This window comes from Hevea brasiliensis, chromosome 3 (genome assembly GCF_030052815.1).
Source record: "Hevea brasiliensis isolate MT/VB/25A 57/8 chromosome 3, ASM3005281v1, whole genome shotgun sequence".
NCBI lineage: Eukaryota > Viridiplantae > Streptophyta > Magnoliopsida > Malpighiales > Euphorbiaceae > Hevea > Hevea brasiliensis.
Genome location: NC_079495.1, coordinates 106,707,264 through 106,724,500, shown reverse-complemented (window position 1 = coordinate 106,724,500; position 17,237 = coordinate 106,707,264). Strand labels below are relative to the sequence as shown.

General features: G+C 30.0%; 1 protein-coding gene and 2 pseudogenes across 1 annotated transcript; 1 reads left to right on the top strand and 2 right to left on the bottom strand.

Moving 5' to 3' along the window:
• Positions 1-1,373: 1,373 nt before the first annotated feature.
• On the bottom strand, positions 1,374-2,198 carry LOC131178554 (germin-like protein subfamily 1 member 7). The gene is made up of 2 exons (XM_058143508.1): positions 2,034-2,198; positions 1,374-1,939 (listed from the first exon to the last, which is right to left on the bottom strand). Exons 1-2 carry the CDS (start codon positions 2,155-2,157, stop codon positions 1,389-1,391), a joined length of 675 nt encoding a protein of 224 aa, XP_057999491.1. The 5' UTR covers positions 2,158-2,198; the 3' UTR covers positions 1,374-1,388.
• A 3,502-nt stretch (positions 2,199-5,700) lies between these two features.
• LOC131178553 (germin-like protein subfamily 1 member 20) lies at positions 5,701-6,459 on the bottom strand (annotated as a pseudogene).
• Positions 6,460-11,481: 5,022 nt separating this feature from the next.
• LOC110643376 (U11/U12 small nuclear ribonucleoprotein 48 kDa protein-like) lies at positions 11,482-14,630 on the top strand (annotated as a pseudogene).
• Positions 14,631-17,237: the final 2,607 nt, after the last annotated feature.

Below are 17,237 nucleotides of genomic sequence, written 5' to 3'. Positions count from 1 at the left end.
GTGATGATGATAGTGTTGATAATATTAACAATAAATAAAAAAAATTAAAATAAGTAATTATAATTACATTAATTACATTCATTTGTATGAATGGTCATTATGTTATTTTAAATATAATCGATTGTATTAAATTTTTTTATTGTCAAACATCATAATTAAATGTGTAATATAATTATAATTATTTTGATTATATCATACTAAACATGACCTGATATCATAAATTAATACTACGAAAATGATCCTATGGAATTAATTAATTACTAGTGAACATTAAACAGTGGTACATATTCATGAAAGGATCTTAAAATAGAATGATTCCATAGCAAGCATTAGTAGTGATGGATATCCTAAGCTGCTAAGCTAGTTAGGATACTAAATTGAATTCTTTGATGCTTCTTCTCCTAGTGTAAATAAACCTGCTATGGCCATTGGGTCAACATATAATACTGTTTTATAGTGTAAGAGATCAAAATTTAAAATTTAATAAATTTATTTTCTTTAAAAAATTTATCATGTATTAAAAAGGAATCCCCATACAGATGGGCTTCAAGAAATTAAACATTACGAAATATATCTTAATATTTTCTAAGGATATATACATGCATTATCAATAATTTAAGGTCCCAGGTGACCACCCTCTGTCCTTGCTCTCTCTCTCTCTCTTCCTCAACTCTCTCAAAAACTTCTTGTTAGAGAATAGGAGAGTCTAAAATATTTGGGAGAATTCTTCGTTTTGTGAAATAACATATTCATGAGCCATTAATTACAAACGTTAGGCACTTTACGTATGCTTACATTTCATCAAATATATTTAACAACTTGCATGTCAATTGAATTTTCAGTTTCATTTTATTAGACGGAATCAAGCTTACTTCAATTATATGTTGCACTTGTAGTTGGTAACTGAAAATTTTCTATAGTAAGGAATCAGAGGAGTGAGAACTCAAATATGAATTTGTCAGATAAATTATGTGCCTTTACTCACTTGACCAAATCAGATTAGGCAATGAAAATATTTTTAATTGCTAGTTCTTGCAAATTTCCAAGTTGGTTTTGGTTGTTTATTAACTCTTTTCTTAAACAACCTAACTCAAAACTTTAGAATAACAAATTTTCATTGTTTTGTTCTTTCCTTCAAGAAAAATAATTTGAAAGCTATTAGATAAAGATCCTAAATTTTCTTGTAACACCTTTAATTGAGCAAGTCTATGGATATGTGAGCAGTGGAAAGAGCGAGAGAGAGAGAGCACTTAACAATTATTATCTCATTAATAAAATAAAAATCAACATCGAGAGAGCTACGCAGAAGCCCCTCCTTACTTTATTACAGAAAAATATCAATCATTCTAGTACTGGTTCACGATTTTTCCATATATACGAATATGATTCTAGTGATTGTTGACCCAGAACTGTTTCTGAAGATAGTTCACTACATTCTTATCGACTTGGAATGCTTTGACAAGAACATCTGGATTAATAGGTGGATTAGATCCAAAGATTGCATTTGCTATTGTGATGACTCCGGGATTTTGGCTACTCAAAGCAGCAAAAGCCACTGCATTAGTATTTCCAATATTGAATTGGAAGTGAATGAGGCCAATTGGAAAAACGAAAACGTCTCCTGCATTTAAGACCTTGGTGATGAGGCGATTCGGGTTTGATGTGACGAAGCCAACATAGAGGGTGCCTTCCAAGACTACCAAGATTTCAGTGGCACGAGGGTGAGTATGGGGTGGGTTTAGGCCACCATATGGTGCAAAGTCTATACGAGCTAAGGATATGCCAAGAGTGTTAAGTCCTGGTATTTTGTCAACATTTAAGAGAGTGACGTTGGACCCAACTTGGTTTGTTGTATTTCTAGGAATATTGAGACCAGAAAATGAGAAATCATCTGCTGTTACAAGCACTGGGTCCCTGCAGAACTTTCCATTGACAAACACTGCATAAGAAAAAAAAAAGGCTTATATATTAGCACTAAGAACGAAGAAAATGATCGTGAAATGGATATTTTACTTCATTTTTTAAGCACATACCACCATCTTTGCTGCCATTGATGGCTACACAAAAGTCCTGAAGAGGGCTAGGGTCAAAGGCAAAGACATATGAGGAAGACAAAACCAGAAGGAGAAAAGCAACAAGTAAATGAACTCCTTTCATTTTGATTAGGCTGTTTCGAGCTTGCTATAGCTTATAGTGCTTTCAGGGATGAGAATTCTTGCATGGAAAACAAATGAATTTATAGATTGGAGTCATTGATCTAGTCTCTGGAAAGACATAATCAAACTTCACCAGTCTGAAGGTGTTATGTTCAGTTTTTAATTTCACCAATGAACCATTCTACTATAACTACACGCACTTTCATCTTTGTTTATTTTCCTATTATATATGCTTATTTGCAGTAATACAGTATTGGTGAAGAACTGGTCTTTTTTTCCATATCTTATAAACAATAGTAATTATAATTTCATTCCAGGCAGATGATTTCGATACATATTTTTTGGTGAATTCAACACAACTATTTCTACACGCCATTTTTGATTTTATTTTCATTTGAAAACAAAGCTAAACTTTCAAACAATGTGCATATATAAAAGGATTTTTCTAGTTTTACTGAATGGGTCATAGATAAAAGTCCGATGTGACCGCCCCGCATCAAAATTATAATTAATTAATATCCAAATTCAAAATTGGTGTTCTATCAAATCTATTAATTAATAAGAACAAAACAAATTAATCCAATCTTTTTTAACGACCAAATGTGACCATATATGCAACACACTTTAAATGTCATCTATTACCAAAGAAAGACTAAAAATCCAAATGAAAAATAACCTCTAAGAGAATTAGCATGGGTGGATAAGATTAGGTAGATTTCAATTTACATGGTATCATTTCAGATTATGAATTGATTTAGTTATTTATTAAGTCACTAATTTACTATTAAAAAAATATGAAATCAAATTTTAATATTATTTAATTTTTAAATTAATTTTAAAATTAAATCATTTAAATTACTGGTTAAATTTTTAATTTTATGGACAATTAAATTTGCAAATTAAATAGAGTTAAGGGTGCATTGGTAAATTGAATTAAAATTTATTATAAAGTAAATTAGTCAATAATCATAATAACAAGTAAATAATGCATTCTGACTTGAAATTTGAAAAATTTATAAATTTCACAAAATTATGGGAGTGTAATTTAGATCTAAGAAAATTATTAACTGAAAAATAACGCATTACATAAAAAAAAATTGTTGAGCATTAAATTTTAAAAAATTATAAAAGACACTTTTATGAATAAAAGTACATATATACCGAGTGTACACAATAATTTTGATTGAAATTATAAAAAAAAAAAATATTCCACTTATGTCACCAAGGATATACCATGGATGATGAAGCCTTCACCAAATGGTTTAGGTCTAGCTAAATCATGCATTATATATAGGAGTCTGGCAACAAGTAATAATCATCAATATAAGTAGGAGAGGTTTCTTTTTGGATTTCTTAAATGTTGGGATGATACATTGCTCATCAACACTATAAGCTTCCACAAACTAAAAAAAAAAAGAGAGTAAGTGTTTTAGTTAAAAAATTGCATTTAAAAGTTAATCCATCCAATAATCATCAAAACCTTGTACAACTAAAATTTTAATTAATTAATGTCATTGAACTATCTTCACATCAAAATAATGATTAGTGATCATAATCATCTTCCATGATTTAATTAGCTTAATAATTTAATAACACCAAGTAAACTTGTACTCAGGATACACGTCGAACTAATGATATTCTCCTATCCTAATAATAATAAGACAATAATCTTTATGTTTAGTTAAGCAATTAATTGAGAGAATCAATGAGCTTCAGTTGCGTACTTTAGCCTGTGGCATCTTTATAGTCATTTTGAGATGAAGATTGGGGCTTGAGTATTGTTGTTGCTGATAGCGGTGATAGCGTGGGTCTGCTAGTGCTTAGTCATTGGTTTGTGGTGTTTTATAGCCTGTTTTGTGCTAATCTTCTGCTGAATTTTTATCTTAAGATTTTGTTGCTGTGAGTTATCCTTGTGATTATTGGGCACAAGGCAATTGTTGTTTGCATTTTTTCTTTTATATATATTTTGTTGTTGCTTTGTTTATATTCCTTTAATTTGGCTTTAGGTTTTTTCGCTTAACATATGTTAGCCCAGATTGATTTTTATTGATTTGGAGAAGGTTTATGATAGTGTTCCAAGAGATGTCTTATGGAATGTGTTAGAACAAAAGAGGGTATCTATTAGGTACATACAAGTGTTGAAAGATATGTATGAAGGAGCAACTACTATTGTGCACATGGTGGAAGGGGACACAAGAGATTTTCCGATCTCAATTGGATTACACCAAGGATCAGCCATAAGCCCTTACCTTTTTACATTAGTTTTAGATGAATTGGCGAAACATATACAGGAGAGTATTCCTTGGTGCATGATATTGGCGGATGATATTGTTCTGATAGATGAGACACGAAAAGGAATCAATAGAAAGCTAGAGCTTTGGAGAAGTGCTCTAGAGTCAAAGGGTTTTAAGTTAAGTAGAACGAAGACAGAATACATGCATTGCAAGTTCAGTGAAGACCAAACCGGTGATAGGAAATGAGTTAGTTTGAATGGAGTGGTACTGTCCCAAAGTAATCACTTTAAATATTTAGGCTCAGTCCTTCAAGTAGATGGGGGATGTGAGGAAAGATGTTAGTTATAGGATTAAAGCCGGATGGTTGAAGTGGAGACGTGCCACGGGAGTTTTATGTGATCGTAAGATTCCCAATAAGTTGAAAAGAAAATTTTACCGTACAGCCATACGACCGACTATGTTATATGGTAGTGAGTGTTGGGCACTGAAAGAGTCGTATGCATCTAAGATAAGAGTTGCAGAGATGAGAATGTTAAGGTGGATGAGTGGCCATACTAGACTAGATAAAGTCCGTAATAAGAGTATTAGAGAAAAGGTAGGAGTGGTGCCAATTGAAGATAAGTTGAGAGAAGGGAGATTGAGGTGGTTTGGTCATGTGAAGCGTAGAAATACGGAGGCTCCAGTTAGACAAGTAGAGCACATTAGGTTAGAGGATAGAAAGAAAAAAAGGGTAGACCTAAATTGACTTGGAGGAGAGTAGTACAACATGACCGAGAAGCATTACACATTTCTGAGGACTTAACCCAAAATCGTTTAGAGTGGAGAAAGCGAATCCATATAGCCGACCCCAAATTTTTGGGATAAAGGCTTAGTTGAGTTGAGTTGAGTTATATGTTAGCCTAGATTGGGTATACTGGAGAAGGTCTTTTGGACTTGGTTTAGTTTGGCTAATATATGGTAAATTTTTCTTAATTTATTAATAAAATTTGTTTATAAAAAAAAATTGTGAAATTTGAGTTGAACACTCGAGTAAAATTAAATGGACAAACAAAATCAATTGAGAGAGGGAAAGAGAAAGAGAGGAGAGGTGCTTAATTTATATTATATATGAAAGATCAACTCGGAAAGAGGAACGCCTTTTCCTTATTTTGTTACAATTAACCATGCATGCATGAGATTTTCACAAAGAGGAAAGTTTACCAAATGATTCATCATGAACAAATGGAGCGAATTACAGGAAGCATCCTCCTTATTAATATGTTACAAACCATGAGATATGATGATCAAAATGAGAGAATTCATCAATAATGTCATGGATTAACCCAATTTTCACTTTGAAGAGTGACCACCAAACTTTTGTTAAGATGGAATGCCTTGGTGAGAACATCAGGATTAATAGACGGTTTGGATCCAAATAGTGCATTTGCTTCTGTATTGACTCCAGGATTTTGGCTGCTCAATGCTGCTATGGCAACTGCAGGAGTTTTACCTATGTTCAACTGGAAGTGAACTAGCCCAAATGGAAATACAAAACATCTCCAGCGTGTAGGATTTTGCTGAATAGGATATGATCTGGGTTGGCTGTCACAAATCCAGCGTAAAGAGTCCCCTCCAAAACTGTGAGAATCTCCGCTGCTCGAGGGTGGTGGTGTGGAGGGTTTAGACCGCCATTTGCTGCATAGTTAATACGTGCTAACGATAATCCATTAGTATTAAGTCCTGGTATCGAATCAACAGTTAAAAGAGTGATATATATTCCTAGTTGATTTGATGTGTCTTGAGGAACATTAAGCCCTGAGTAGAAGAAATCATTTGCTGTGACTTTCGCCGGATCTTTGCAGAATTTTCCATTCACGAACACTGCACGAAGAAGAAACTATTATATTAATTATCATCCAAGATTGTTAAAGAAATTAAAGATGATGAAAACGAAATCATTTACCACCAAACTTTGTGTCATTTATTGCTACACAGATGTCCTGAAGAGGCGCAGGATCAAAGGCATCGGCAAACGAGAAAGCCAAAGCCAAGAAGACAAAAGCAACTAGGAGGAAATTAGCAACTCCCATCACTATATACTCATTAGTCTCCGTCTACTTCTGGTGTTGCTGGGTGAGGGGGTGATGAGAAATCTTACATGATACATAGGGCTATTTATGCGCTAGATATGTCTTCCATAAAGCTAATCTCTGGTTGTTGATCCCTACACGAAAACTCAGAAGACAACGTCCCAAAATCTTCACTAATTATTGTCTCTTTTTTATTTCAATTCCAAATATTATAAGGCAGAAATTATTATTTTACTTAGCTTCACCTCACGAAAATGATTGCATGCTACTATCTGCACGAAACAAATTGTTATCTGTTTCCTCATATGAGTTTCAACTGTAATCCTTCTAAAATTTCTAAATAATTCCTCCTTTTAGCCAATCATCAGAAATATAATCTGTGCATTCTACATAAAAATATGCTTGCATGAGATGCATTGAATTGAATGAATGAAAACGTAATAATTGATAATTCTTCTTTTTTTTTTTTTAGTAATTTAACTAGTAACTGAATTAGATTATTGGAGACGCGAATTTAGGGCTACTATGCTTTTAACTTCTTATATTAAGCTTAGACTAAGCGAGTCGGCTTATACATATTAAGTGAATAGAATATATATTTATCAAAGATAATGGACTATTTATCCAAGATCATAAACTAGGAATATTAGAATCCTACATTATCAGAGCTAATATTCTAGGTTTAGACGAACCCGTATTAATTAATATATAATCCTACAACATTTAAAATGTTTGCTTGTTTTTCCTTCAATCTTTGCCTATATATTATTGATTGCATTTTCCATGTATAATAGCGACACACTAGTATTTAATTAGTTTTGAGGCTGCAGCTGAAGCCAATAAATCTTAATTATATTGGGAAATTCTGATCAGATTAATGATCTTCCCCTACTCAATATGGGAAAGAGGATCCGATAATATATATATATATATATATATATATATATATATTGGAAACAGGAAGAAATAATGGAAATATATATCCAGGGAATGTTACGCCCTAAAAGGAGATCAAATCTATCATCTTCTTTTTTTTTTTTCCCCTAAATACATGCACATAGATCTTATTCACAGGGAATTGAGTATAGAACGTTGCAGCATTAAGATTTTATACCTAATTAATTAAGAAAAATAAAATAGAATGAAAATCTGACTTAACAAAAAAAAAATTTACCAATCATTTTATATTAAGAGAATTAAAAAAAATTTACCAATCATTTTATATTAAGAGAATTACTATCTAAATTTTTAAATATTTTTATTAATTTTAACCAATCATTTTATTTTTAAAACTCAATTAATTACTCTCCGTTTTCTAAAATTACTAAATAATAATTCTTCTCTTATATTATTTTTTTAATAAAAAAATTGAAGAAGTAGATATTCAAATCTGACTTTATCAATATGTTTTTAATAGATTATAATCTATAAGCTACTTTTTGTAGTATCATGGAATATCATTAATACCTTAATCCATAATTTTTTATCAGGGAATTAATTCTGTAGATGCACACCTCCATATATACTTAAAAGCATGGTAGGGAATTAGGTGCATAGAATCACTAAGTATTGGGAGAAATTAATTAATTTCCTATTCATCACATATGAAAATCAAAGAATACGATTACACTCGTATACCTTTTTTTTAAAGAAAATTAAAAATAAAGTCTTTATTAAATGAAAATAAAATATAAATTTAAAATGTAAAATTTTATACTGCTATAATTTTACATAAAAAAAAATTAAATAAAACACTTATAAAAAAAATATAATAGCTCAGTAATTATCAAAAATTTTGATATAATATTGATAGGTCATTTGAAAAGTATACTCTACTTGGTAGTAATTTATTATTATTAGATTCTTAATGATAATTTTTTATAGTATGAATTTGAGGTTTTTTATGAAAATATAACGAGATCTTTATGTATGCAATTATAATTTGTAAATTGTCCTAAAAAAAACTTTAATTTTGAGTTCTTATAAAATAATAATGATTTACAAATAAGTCTAACCATTTTTAAATTAATAATATTATTAATTATATTAAGGTTTATGTATTAATTATTTTAATTTTTTATATATATATTAATTAATTTTATATAAATTAAATAATTAAATTTATTTTAATATAAAATCGAGTTTAATAATTTGACAAGTAAACCCTAATAAACTACATGCAAATTATTGCTGCATTATTAGCGTTATTCTTTTGCATTTCCCATTTCGAAAATAAATATCTTTATAAAATGATTTTTTTTTTATGGACTCAAAAAGCACAAGAAACACAAAACGCAGAAGAAACTTCCAAATAGCGTTTGCAGTTTGGCCACCTCAATTTCCACTCAGCTCAATAGAATCCGAATTCTTAGAAAAGAATTCTTCTGGATTCACAGTTCTTCTTGTTCCTTTCCCATGAATCCTTCTTCCACTCCATATCCCAATCCCAATTGCTACCTCTTCCCTTATACCCCTCAAAACCCCAACCCTGCTCCTAATTTCCTATTCCACTCTGTTCCCCAAATCATCACAAATTCCTCTGACCACCACCACTCTGAATTCCGATGTCTATGCCATTCTTTCGTCTCTAATAGATCTTGATACAGTGCGTAAATCAATATCAGACCTGAAAATTTTTATTTTTCTATTTTCACAAGAATTTCTAATTCTAACAAGATTCTTTATTTTTCTAAATAAATTTTATTTATATTTTTTAGTTTATTTTGGACTCTAAAATATTATTTTATTTAATTTAAGTTTTTAAATATATTTTCTATTTAGATTACGACTCTTTAGTTAATTTCTACGTAAATTAGGATTTAAAATTCTAGAAATACACACATTGTATTTTGATTATGTGAAAGTTTTCTTTTTTATAAAGTTATGTTCACTTCTTTTTTTTTTCCTTAAATTCTAAATTGAATCTTGTGTTTCTTAAAATCTTGGATTAAGTGTTTGATTGTGTGTCGATCCTTATTCCTCGCTACATGCTACATCAGGAATTTCACCACCACCAGTATTGGTTATCATAATAAGGGTGAAATCTCTGAAGCAGTAGCGCCGAATAAAGATCGACACACAATCAAACACTTGAAAATAAATAAAATCTAATCTAAAACCTTAAAATAAATAAGATTAAATCTAAAATCTAAGGATAAAATAAAGTAAATATAGCTTTATGAAGAAAAAAACTTTATTGAGTAAATATGAAAACTTGTTTATAATGAAAATACAATGGATAAATTAAAGAGTTTTTATCTAAATAGAAAACATATTTAAAGACCTAAATTAAATAAAAATAATATTTTATAGTCCTAAATAAACTATAGAGTATAAATAAAACCTATTTAGGAAAATAAATAATCCAATTGGAATTAGGAATCCAAAATTGGAAAATAAAAGTCTTCGGGTCTGATATAGATTTACGCACTAAAATCATTCACCACACTTTCGAAAAAATTTGACCTCGAATTTAAAGTGTTAAAGAATAAAAAAATTTAATTGAAAGATCACACCATATCTCTTTCTTGAATGATATGAATAAGATTGAGTTGAATAAAATTGAATTGAAAAATTTTGTATTGTCCTTTGCATCCATTAGAACATTTGGACACATAAAATTAATCAAGTTTCATTGAAATCTCTATGGTTTGTTGTTCTTCATTTTCTAGTATACCTTCTTCAAACTCTTCGTCATTCACCATAGGGAATGACAATAAAACCAAAGTTTCAGATTCTTTAATTTCAAACCCTTTAAACTTAGGATATTCAACTTTAAGTTATTTTTCTAATGCATGTTAATTCTTTGTTCTTAGTTTAAATCTTCAACACCCTTTAATGTCTCAATAAAATTTATTTTCACCTCTAAATTCTTTATTTATGTTGAAGTACATAATTTCCAAACACCACTTCTTCAATATAAATTATTAATAACAAATGTTCTTTTATAATTAAAGAGAACAGAATCATAATTGACTCATGGTTGACTCTACCATTATTAACTCTCCTGACTTGATTCAATTTATAGCTTCTCTTTTCAATATTACGAACTCCAAATAAGCGGCAAATATTTTGCAAGAGTCACATAATCTCTATTATAGAATTTTGATTCTCTTCAATTACTCTCAAAACAGCCGATAATCCTTTATCACTTTCACAAGATTAATTACTATCACCACCATCAGTGTTGGCTATCTAATGTGAGTGAAATCACTGACATGATAACACCTGCTGCGAAATAAATAAAATCTAATACAAAATTATTCATTTCAAAATTTAAAAATAAAATAAAGTAAATTTTATTGATTAAACGTGATATAATGAAAATATAATGGATATTTTTAGAATTTTAAATGAATGAGTTACGATCTTAATAAAAAATATATTTAAAGATATAAATTAAATAAAAATAATATTTTAAAATTTTAAATAAAATATGAAATATAAATAATTTATTTTAAAAAATAAAAAATCCAATTAGAATTATCAATGCCCGTGAAAATAGAAAAAGCGCACGACGTCAGGCCTCCTTTCTCTATCTGATCAAGCCCTCAATTCTCTGTCTCATCTCCTCCAGCCTAAAGCTGCCTCCTTAAAACGTTCTACTTTGTGCCCTGCCCGTACAACCCTCACCACCTCATGCCACCAGAATCACTCTTTTTTCATTCTCTTCGCTGCCCATCTTCTCTCTTTCAAGGCCCCACTTCTCTTATTGATTTCTTCATTACCCAAAAATCTTAAACACCAAAAACAATGACAAAAATTTCATTGCTCAGTCAATTCTGGACTCCGACAATGCTGAACTTTGCTTCGCTTTAGATGGTTATTTCAACGAGTTCCGTTCCAATTTCTTTTACAAAGATTGCCCAGGTGTTGTTAATTTCAATGATTTAGAAAGCTCAAAATGTTCAAGTTACCTGGAAACTGTTGTTTTTGTAGGAGATGAACAGCCTGAGTCAATTACTAATAGACTTCTGGAAACTGGTGTGATGTATATGGTTCTGTGTGACTGATTCAGTTAAGATATTGCATTTATTCATTACATGTGGAACTTTGAACTGAATGTTGTGATTTGTGAAGTTTTCAGTTTTTCTTGTTTTTTTTTCTAAAAATGCTCTGTTTGTTGGTAATTGTTGATTATGAGGAAACATTAATCAATTCATTTGCCTTTAGGAATTGGGTTTCTTTTCTCATCTCCCTCAATTAATTTGGCCTAGTGTTCTATTTTTCACATCATGTTTGAGCAGATGTTTCATTATGTTCAATGTAGCTTGTAACTTATTTCATGTGTTTTTATTTATTTTATAGCTTCATAGTCTGCATAAGAGTTATTATAAAATTGCTCAAAAATGCTGCAAGTATTTGCAGGATGGTTGAGCATGATTATGTTTCAAAAAGAGCGGATGAGGAGCGTAAGAAACATTCTAACTACAAAGCTATTATTGAGCATGATGGCCTGCCTTCAAGGCAATCAAGTAACCAGGCACATGGGACAACATGATTCATTGGCATGCGTTATTTATACTGTTAGTAGGATCAAGTTCATTTATTCCAAACAAGCTCTTAGTGATGTTTTTGCCAGCATAGTGTCCTTAAATTTTCTCTTGACAATGCTTCCTATTTATAAAAGTTGCTATTCTTGTAAATTTTAAGAATCTTTTGTATTTGCAGAAGGAAACAAGCAAGACTAAGACTAGAGAGGAGTTGTTGTCCGAAGAAAGGGATTACAAACGCCGAAGGATGTCATATCATGAGAAGAAGTCGAAAAGGACAACTTTGCAGGTAGGAAGATGTTTTCATGTTGAATTAGTACACTTTGAATGTTTTATTGTTATTGAGTCCTTATTCATGATTAGTTGATTAAACCCTAGAGGCTAGATGTTTGGGTTAAAATATGTTTGCGATTTACAGTATCTTTTGGCAAGAATTGTATGCCTACATATCCGATCGCTGAATTGTGAACTGATTGTTTCTTTTTCTTATTCTTCTGTGAAGACGTGGATTGAATTGAAATATTTTTAATATAATTTATTCATTATCGTACTTCTAAAGAATGTTTAGCTTTTATTCCCAAATTGAGCATCCAGGTTATATGAATTCTATGATATTTTATATTGCATGCAGCATCAGACTTCATCACTACCTGCAACAATTTCTATCAATTTAAGCATGCATTAATTTTTTGGAGGCAATCAATCCTCCTACTGGCTTTGGGCTTTGATCAGATGTCCAACGTTTTTTAAGAGATTCCTACTTATTGTTCTTGGTGCAAATAAATGCTATAGGGTTGTTATTAAGAAAAACCCATGTGAAGTATGTGAATTAGATGCATCAAGTTCCAACCACATTCTTTATATTTGGTGGCATTTCACTTTTTTTTTTCTTTTTGTTTGAGAACCAAAATGGGAGAGCTCAAATTTGACAATAATTTCTTGCATCTGTAATATTCATGGTTGTCATATTGACAAACCAACAGCTATCCTCCGTATTTTAGTACTGTAATTTCACCCATAGGTGATGCGGGATATAATAGATGAATACATGGAGGAAATCAAGCGAGCTGGAGGGACTGGCTGTTTTGACTAGGCAGCTGAAGAAGAAGGGATGTCCCCTAGACCACCCTCCACTACTGATGTTGCTTTGGATGTTAATGAAGTAGAAGTGCTAGCGAGTCTTCTGAAGCAATAAGATCTACTCCAAATAGTTACCAAAAACTATTGCACTCTGGTCATAGCAACAGATCTACAACTTCCAAGAATGCTTTGCATCCATATTCTGTTCAATGGGGACAAGATCATCATAGGCACCATGAACAAGCAGAATATCCAAAAAGTGCCTGACAGACATGGTAGGGAACTCTATTCTGGAAGTATAGAAAGACATAGAAGTCATGGCAAGTTGCATGAACAAAGTAGCCGCTATAGAAAATGAGATTATGTGGAAATGACCACTCCTAAACATCATGAAAAAAGATCTTCTAGCAAGGCCAACTATCAAAATTACAAGTCATCTCATTCTTTGCCAGATTCTGCTAATAATTCTGGTGTTCAGAAGAATGATGAGCAATTGGCTGTTAGGGATCGACATCTAAGAAACTCATATGGGAATCATAGTTCAAATGTTCTGGCAAAAATGCATTTGAGGACAGATACAACCCCGCAGAATCTCAGGACACATATGAAGATGGTGTCTACACTGGCAACAAGTATGTATGATCAGAAGAATTCTGTGAATAAACTAGCAGCAGTTCTGCAAAGGCTGTGACGACTTCCATGGGCCATGATTATCCTGGGGGAATTCCAACTAGTTTCCTGATGTGGGGTAAGTCATTCTTTTCATTCTTCTTTGTAATTTGAAAATGAGTTAATATGTATAGTTTTGCTCTTAATGCAGTTCTTTCACATAACTTTGCAGTAGGAAATCATCAGGCTTCAACATTTTATCCACGTCTGTATCTTCCCTTGTATCCTTGACTGTTTGTTTTTCCTTTGTGGTTCCTTGCGTTCAGGGAGGCGACTCCTTTGATTTTCTCTTTTTACCTTTCTAAACCAATATTAAAATATAGAAAGCAATGCTAGTAAGGTTTTTGTCAATATGAAGACATTGGAAATATTACATTGGTTAGACTGATAGTTACTTTATTGCCAAAAGCAGTACATAACCAATCAGCAGGGTTTTCAGGTTTGGCTGGGATTAGAATGGTGTCCAGCTTAAAATTCTTTTTCTTGCAGGAGAAAGCTGAAAATACGACTTGGCATAATTTTTTTATGTTGAATTTTCTCAGAATCGTATATATACAAAAGAGGGTTATCATTTTGAATTTGCTTATAGCTCACATTGCAACTTGTAGATTACAAAAAGAAGGCGAATGTTTTCCAGAGAACATGTGAAGTTTTTGTAGTTCCAATTTCCATATGGCGTTGAAAGAAGGTTGACAATGAAATGAAAGAATTTCTCACCATGGTAAGATGATATTCATAGGAATTTTTCACCAAAGGCTTCACCTTTGTATCTTAGTGGCTGCACTTAGGATGTAGAACTGAAGCTAGTAGCCTGGTACTCATCTGTTGATGTGATTTCTTTTATTAATTTTTTTTTTTTTAATTTTTTTGCTTTCGATTGGAATACTCCCACCCCCAATTCCCAAAGTTATGATAAAGACATAGTATGTTATTAAGTCCATATTTTCTTATATTTATTAAATATAGTATATAGTATATTTAAGACCTATTTTTAAATAGTTTAACGTTATCATTAAATTAAGATAACAATTTAATTTTAATAGTATACTTAAAATTTTTCATGTTTACTTTGAATTATAAATTGAAAAAAAGAATTTACAAAATAAATTAATGAATCTGAAAGAAAGGACAAATGTTAAATGCATGAGAGAGTATGTAATTAAAATATTTTGGAGAGAACATTTAGTGTGTATAAGCTAATTTGAGAATATTTTCAATAAAACATTAAGTTTTCTTGGTGTTATATATATATATATATATATATATATAAAAGTAAGATTTAAATGAAATTTATTTAAAAATTAAATGAATTCCATATTTATTTAGTCCAAATATTATGTAAAAATTTTGAAAATTTGAATAGAGCATTATATATTTAAATGATAATGAGGAATCAATTAATTATAATTATAATTATAGATATAATTTATTATAATTATAACTATAATTAATATATTTTTTTTTTAACAGGCTAACTCGCATTAAAAGTTCATTAAAGTGCGAGATTAGAACTTGATCAAGATACAAAAAGAGAAAAGGAGATTTAAACTAATGGCACAAACCCATCCAATATTTCATAACCAAACCAAAACTCAAACAAATCAAATCGACCCACTCTTAACCAACCCACCAAAATAACTTTGCCCGCCCTAAAAACCCTTGGAAAACACAGAGAATAAACTAAGCTTGAAGACGGCACGGATCACCACCATTGCTCACCATAGATTAAACCCAGCTAATTTTGCCAGCATTTTAAAGACCACCAAACATTGCCCATCCCGAATCAGCATCTCCCAAATGTTAAAATGGAAATGTGTTATGCTCAAATGTTTCTAAAAACCGTGGACACCTCCACTTGCCACCGTGTTTTGAGCCGCCGGTGAAAAATATTTTATTAAAAATTTATTGTCTCCTTTGCTTGTAATTAATATATGTAAAAATTAAAAAAAAAAAAAACAAAGTTGACCATATAAAAAAATAATAATAATAATAAAACGACAAATTTCAATGAAAATGTGGGCACTGTCATTTCCCACATAAATATCCACATAAATTGAAATAAAAGGGTTTCAATTTTATATTAATTAATTTTTTAATTAATTATTATTATTTAATAGAAGAATTGATTTTGTCAAATAAAATAATATACCTTTAATCCAACTAGGTTACTTGAGCCTAATCAAATGACCTCAATGGCGATGGAAGAGTGAGTTGTGTGATTAGCCTACTAAGATCCATGTGGTGTGCATGTAAATTGATGACTCAACCACTAGCAAACGAGCTCTGTGTCAGTCCCACAACAATTAATGATCATTTCATCAATTAAAGCCACCATATTAGTTCAACATGCATTCAATAGAATTAAATCTTGTTCCTTTAATCTTAAATAATGTATATTTTAACTTTTAATAAAACAATAATTTTAACATATTAAAATTTTAAATAAATAAAGCTTAATTATTCAGATCAAACTTACCTAAATTAAGACTTTGTTTGTATAGAGATAAATGGGTTAAGGAATTTTAAATTTTTAAAAAATATAAAAAATTAACTTATTTAATTAAAAGTAAATACTTATTTATTAAAAAGAAAAAAAAAGCTATTTCTCAAAAAGTAAATTATTTGAAATAACTTATTCTTTGAAGAATAGAGTTCTCAACAGGTAATTCATTTCAACCAAACAAAGGCATAAGATTATACAAATTCCAAACCACACAAAGTCTAAGAGCCTGTTTAATATTATTATTGAAATTGTAATTAAGAAGATTTTTTTTTTTAAATATATTAATTAAAGATCATTAAAAAATAATTAAAAATTAAATTTAATTAATTTTAATCATAAAAATATTAAAATTATAAAATAAATTTTTTAAATTATTTTTTTAATAATATTTAAAATAATACTTTTATTTAATAAAATAATTACAGTTCTAAAACTCAGAACCAAATAAGATTTAAGTTAAACTCTCATTAAGGTTATGACCATGATTGCCGCCTGGACTAAGCTCTAGTGCGTGACAAGTGGTGGTTCAGTTTTGACTTTATGTGCAGTTTGACTAAGCTGCCTGGACTTGCTCTCGTTGGAATTTGGTGGCAAGACACTAGCTAGCTTGACTATTTTGTTTTTGATTTTTACTCTGTTGTGCAATGATCCATTGGGAGTATTTGTTTTCTCCTCTTGATTTGGTATTTCTCTTATTTTCTCCACTGGAATGATTTATTTTAATATTTTTTTTATTATTTTAAATAGAAGCATAATTACAAGAGTACATATTTTATTGTTATAAAAATATCAAAATTTAATAATTATTAAATAAAATTTATATAAAAATTATAAAATTAAATAGTAATAAATTGTTATCGAGAAAAATATTTTTCTCATAAATTAATTAATTTAAATTTTTTATTAACACGAGCAATTCCTTTAAATTAATATATTTTATATAAATAATTTATCATAATTTTTTTATGTTAAATTATAGGAATATGAAATTTTATATTTTAAATATGTATTATGTATTCAGAAAGTTTTATCTT

Bases quoted from the DNA above. Each gene is read 5' to 3' on its own strand.
- LOC131178554 (XM_058143508.1), bottom strand. From the start codon at position 2,157: ATGAAAGGAGTTCATTTACTTGTTGCTTTTCTCCTTCTGGTTTTGTCT. The intron at 1,940-2,033 runs GTATGTGCTTAA...TTTCTTATGCAG, and splicing joins CAATGGCAGCAAAGATGGTG to TGTTTGTCAATGGAAAGTTC.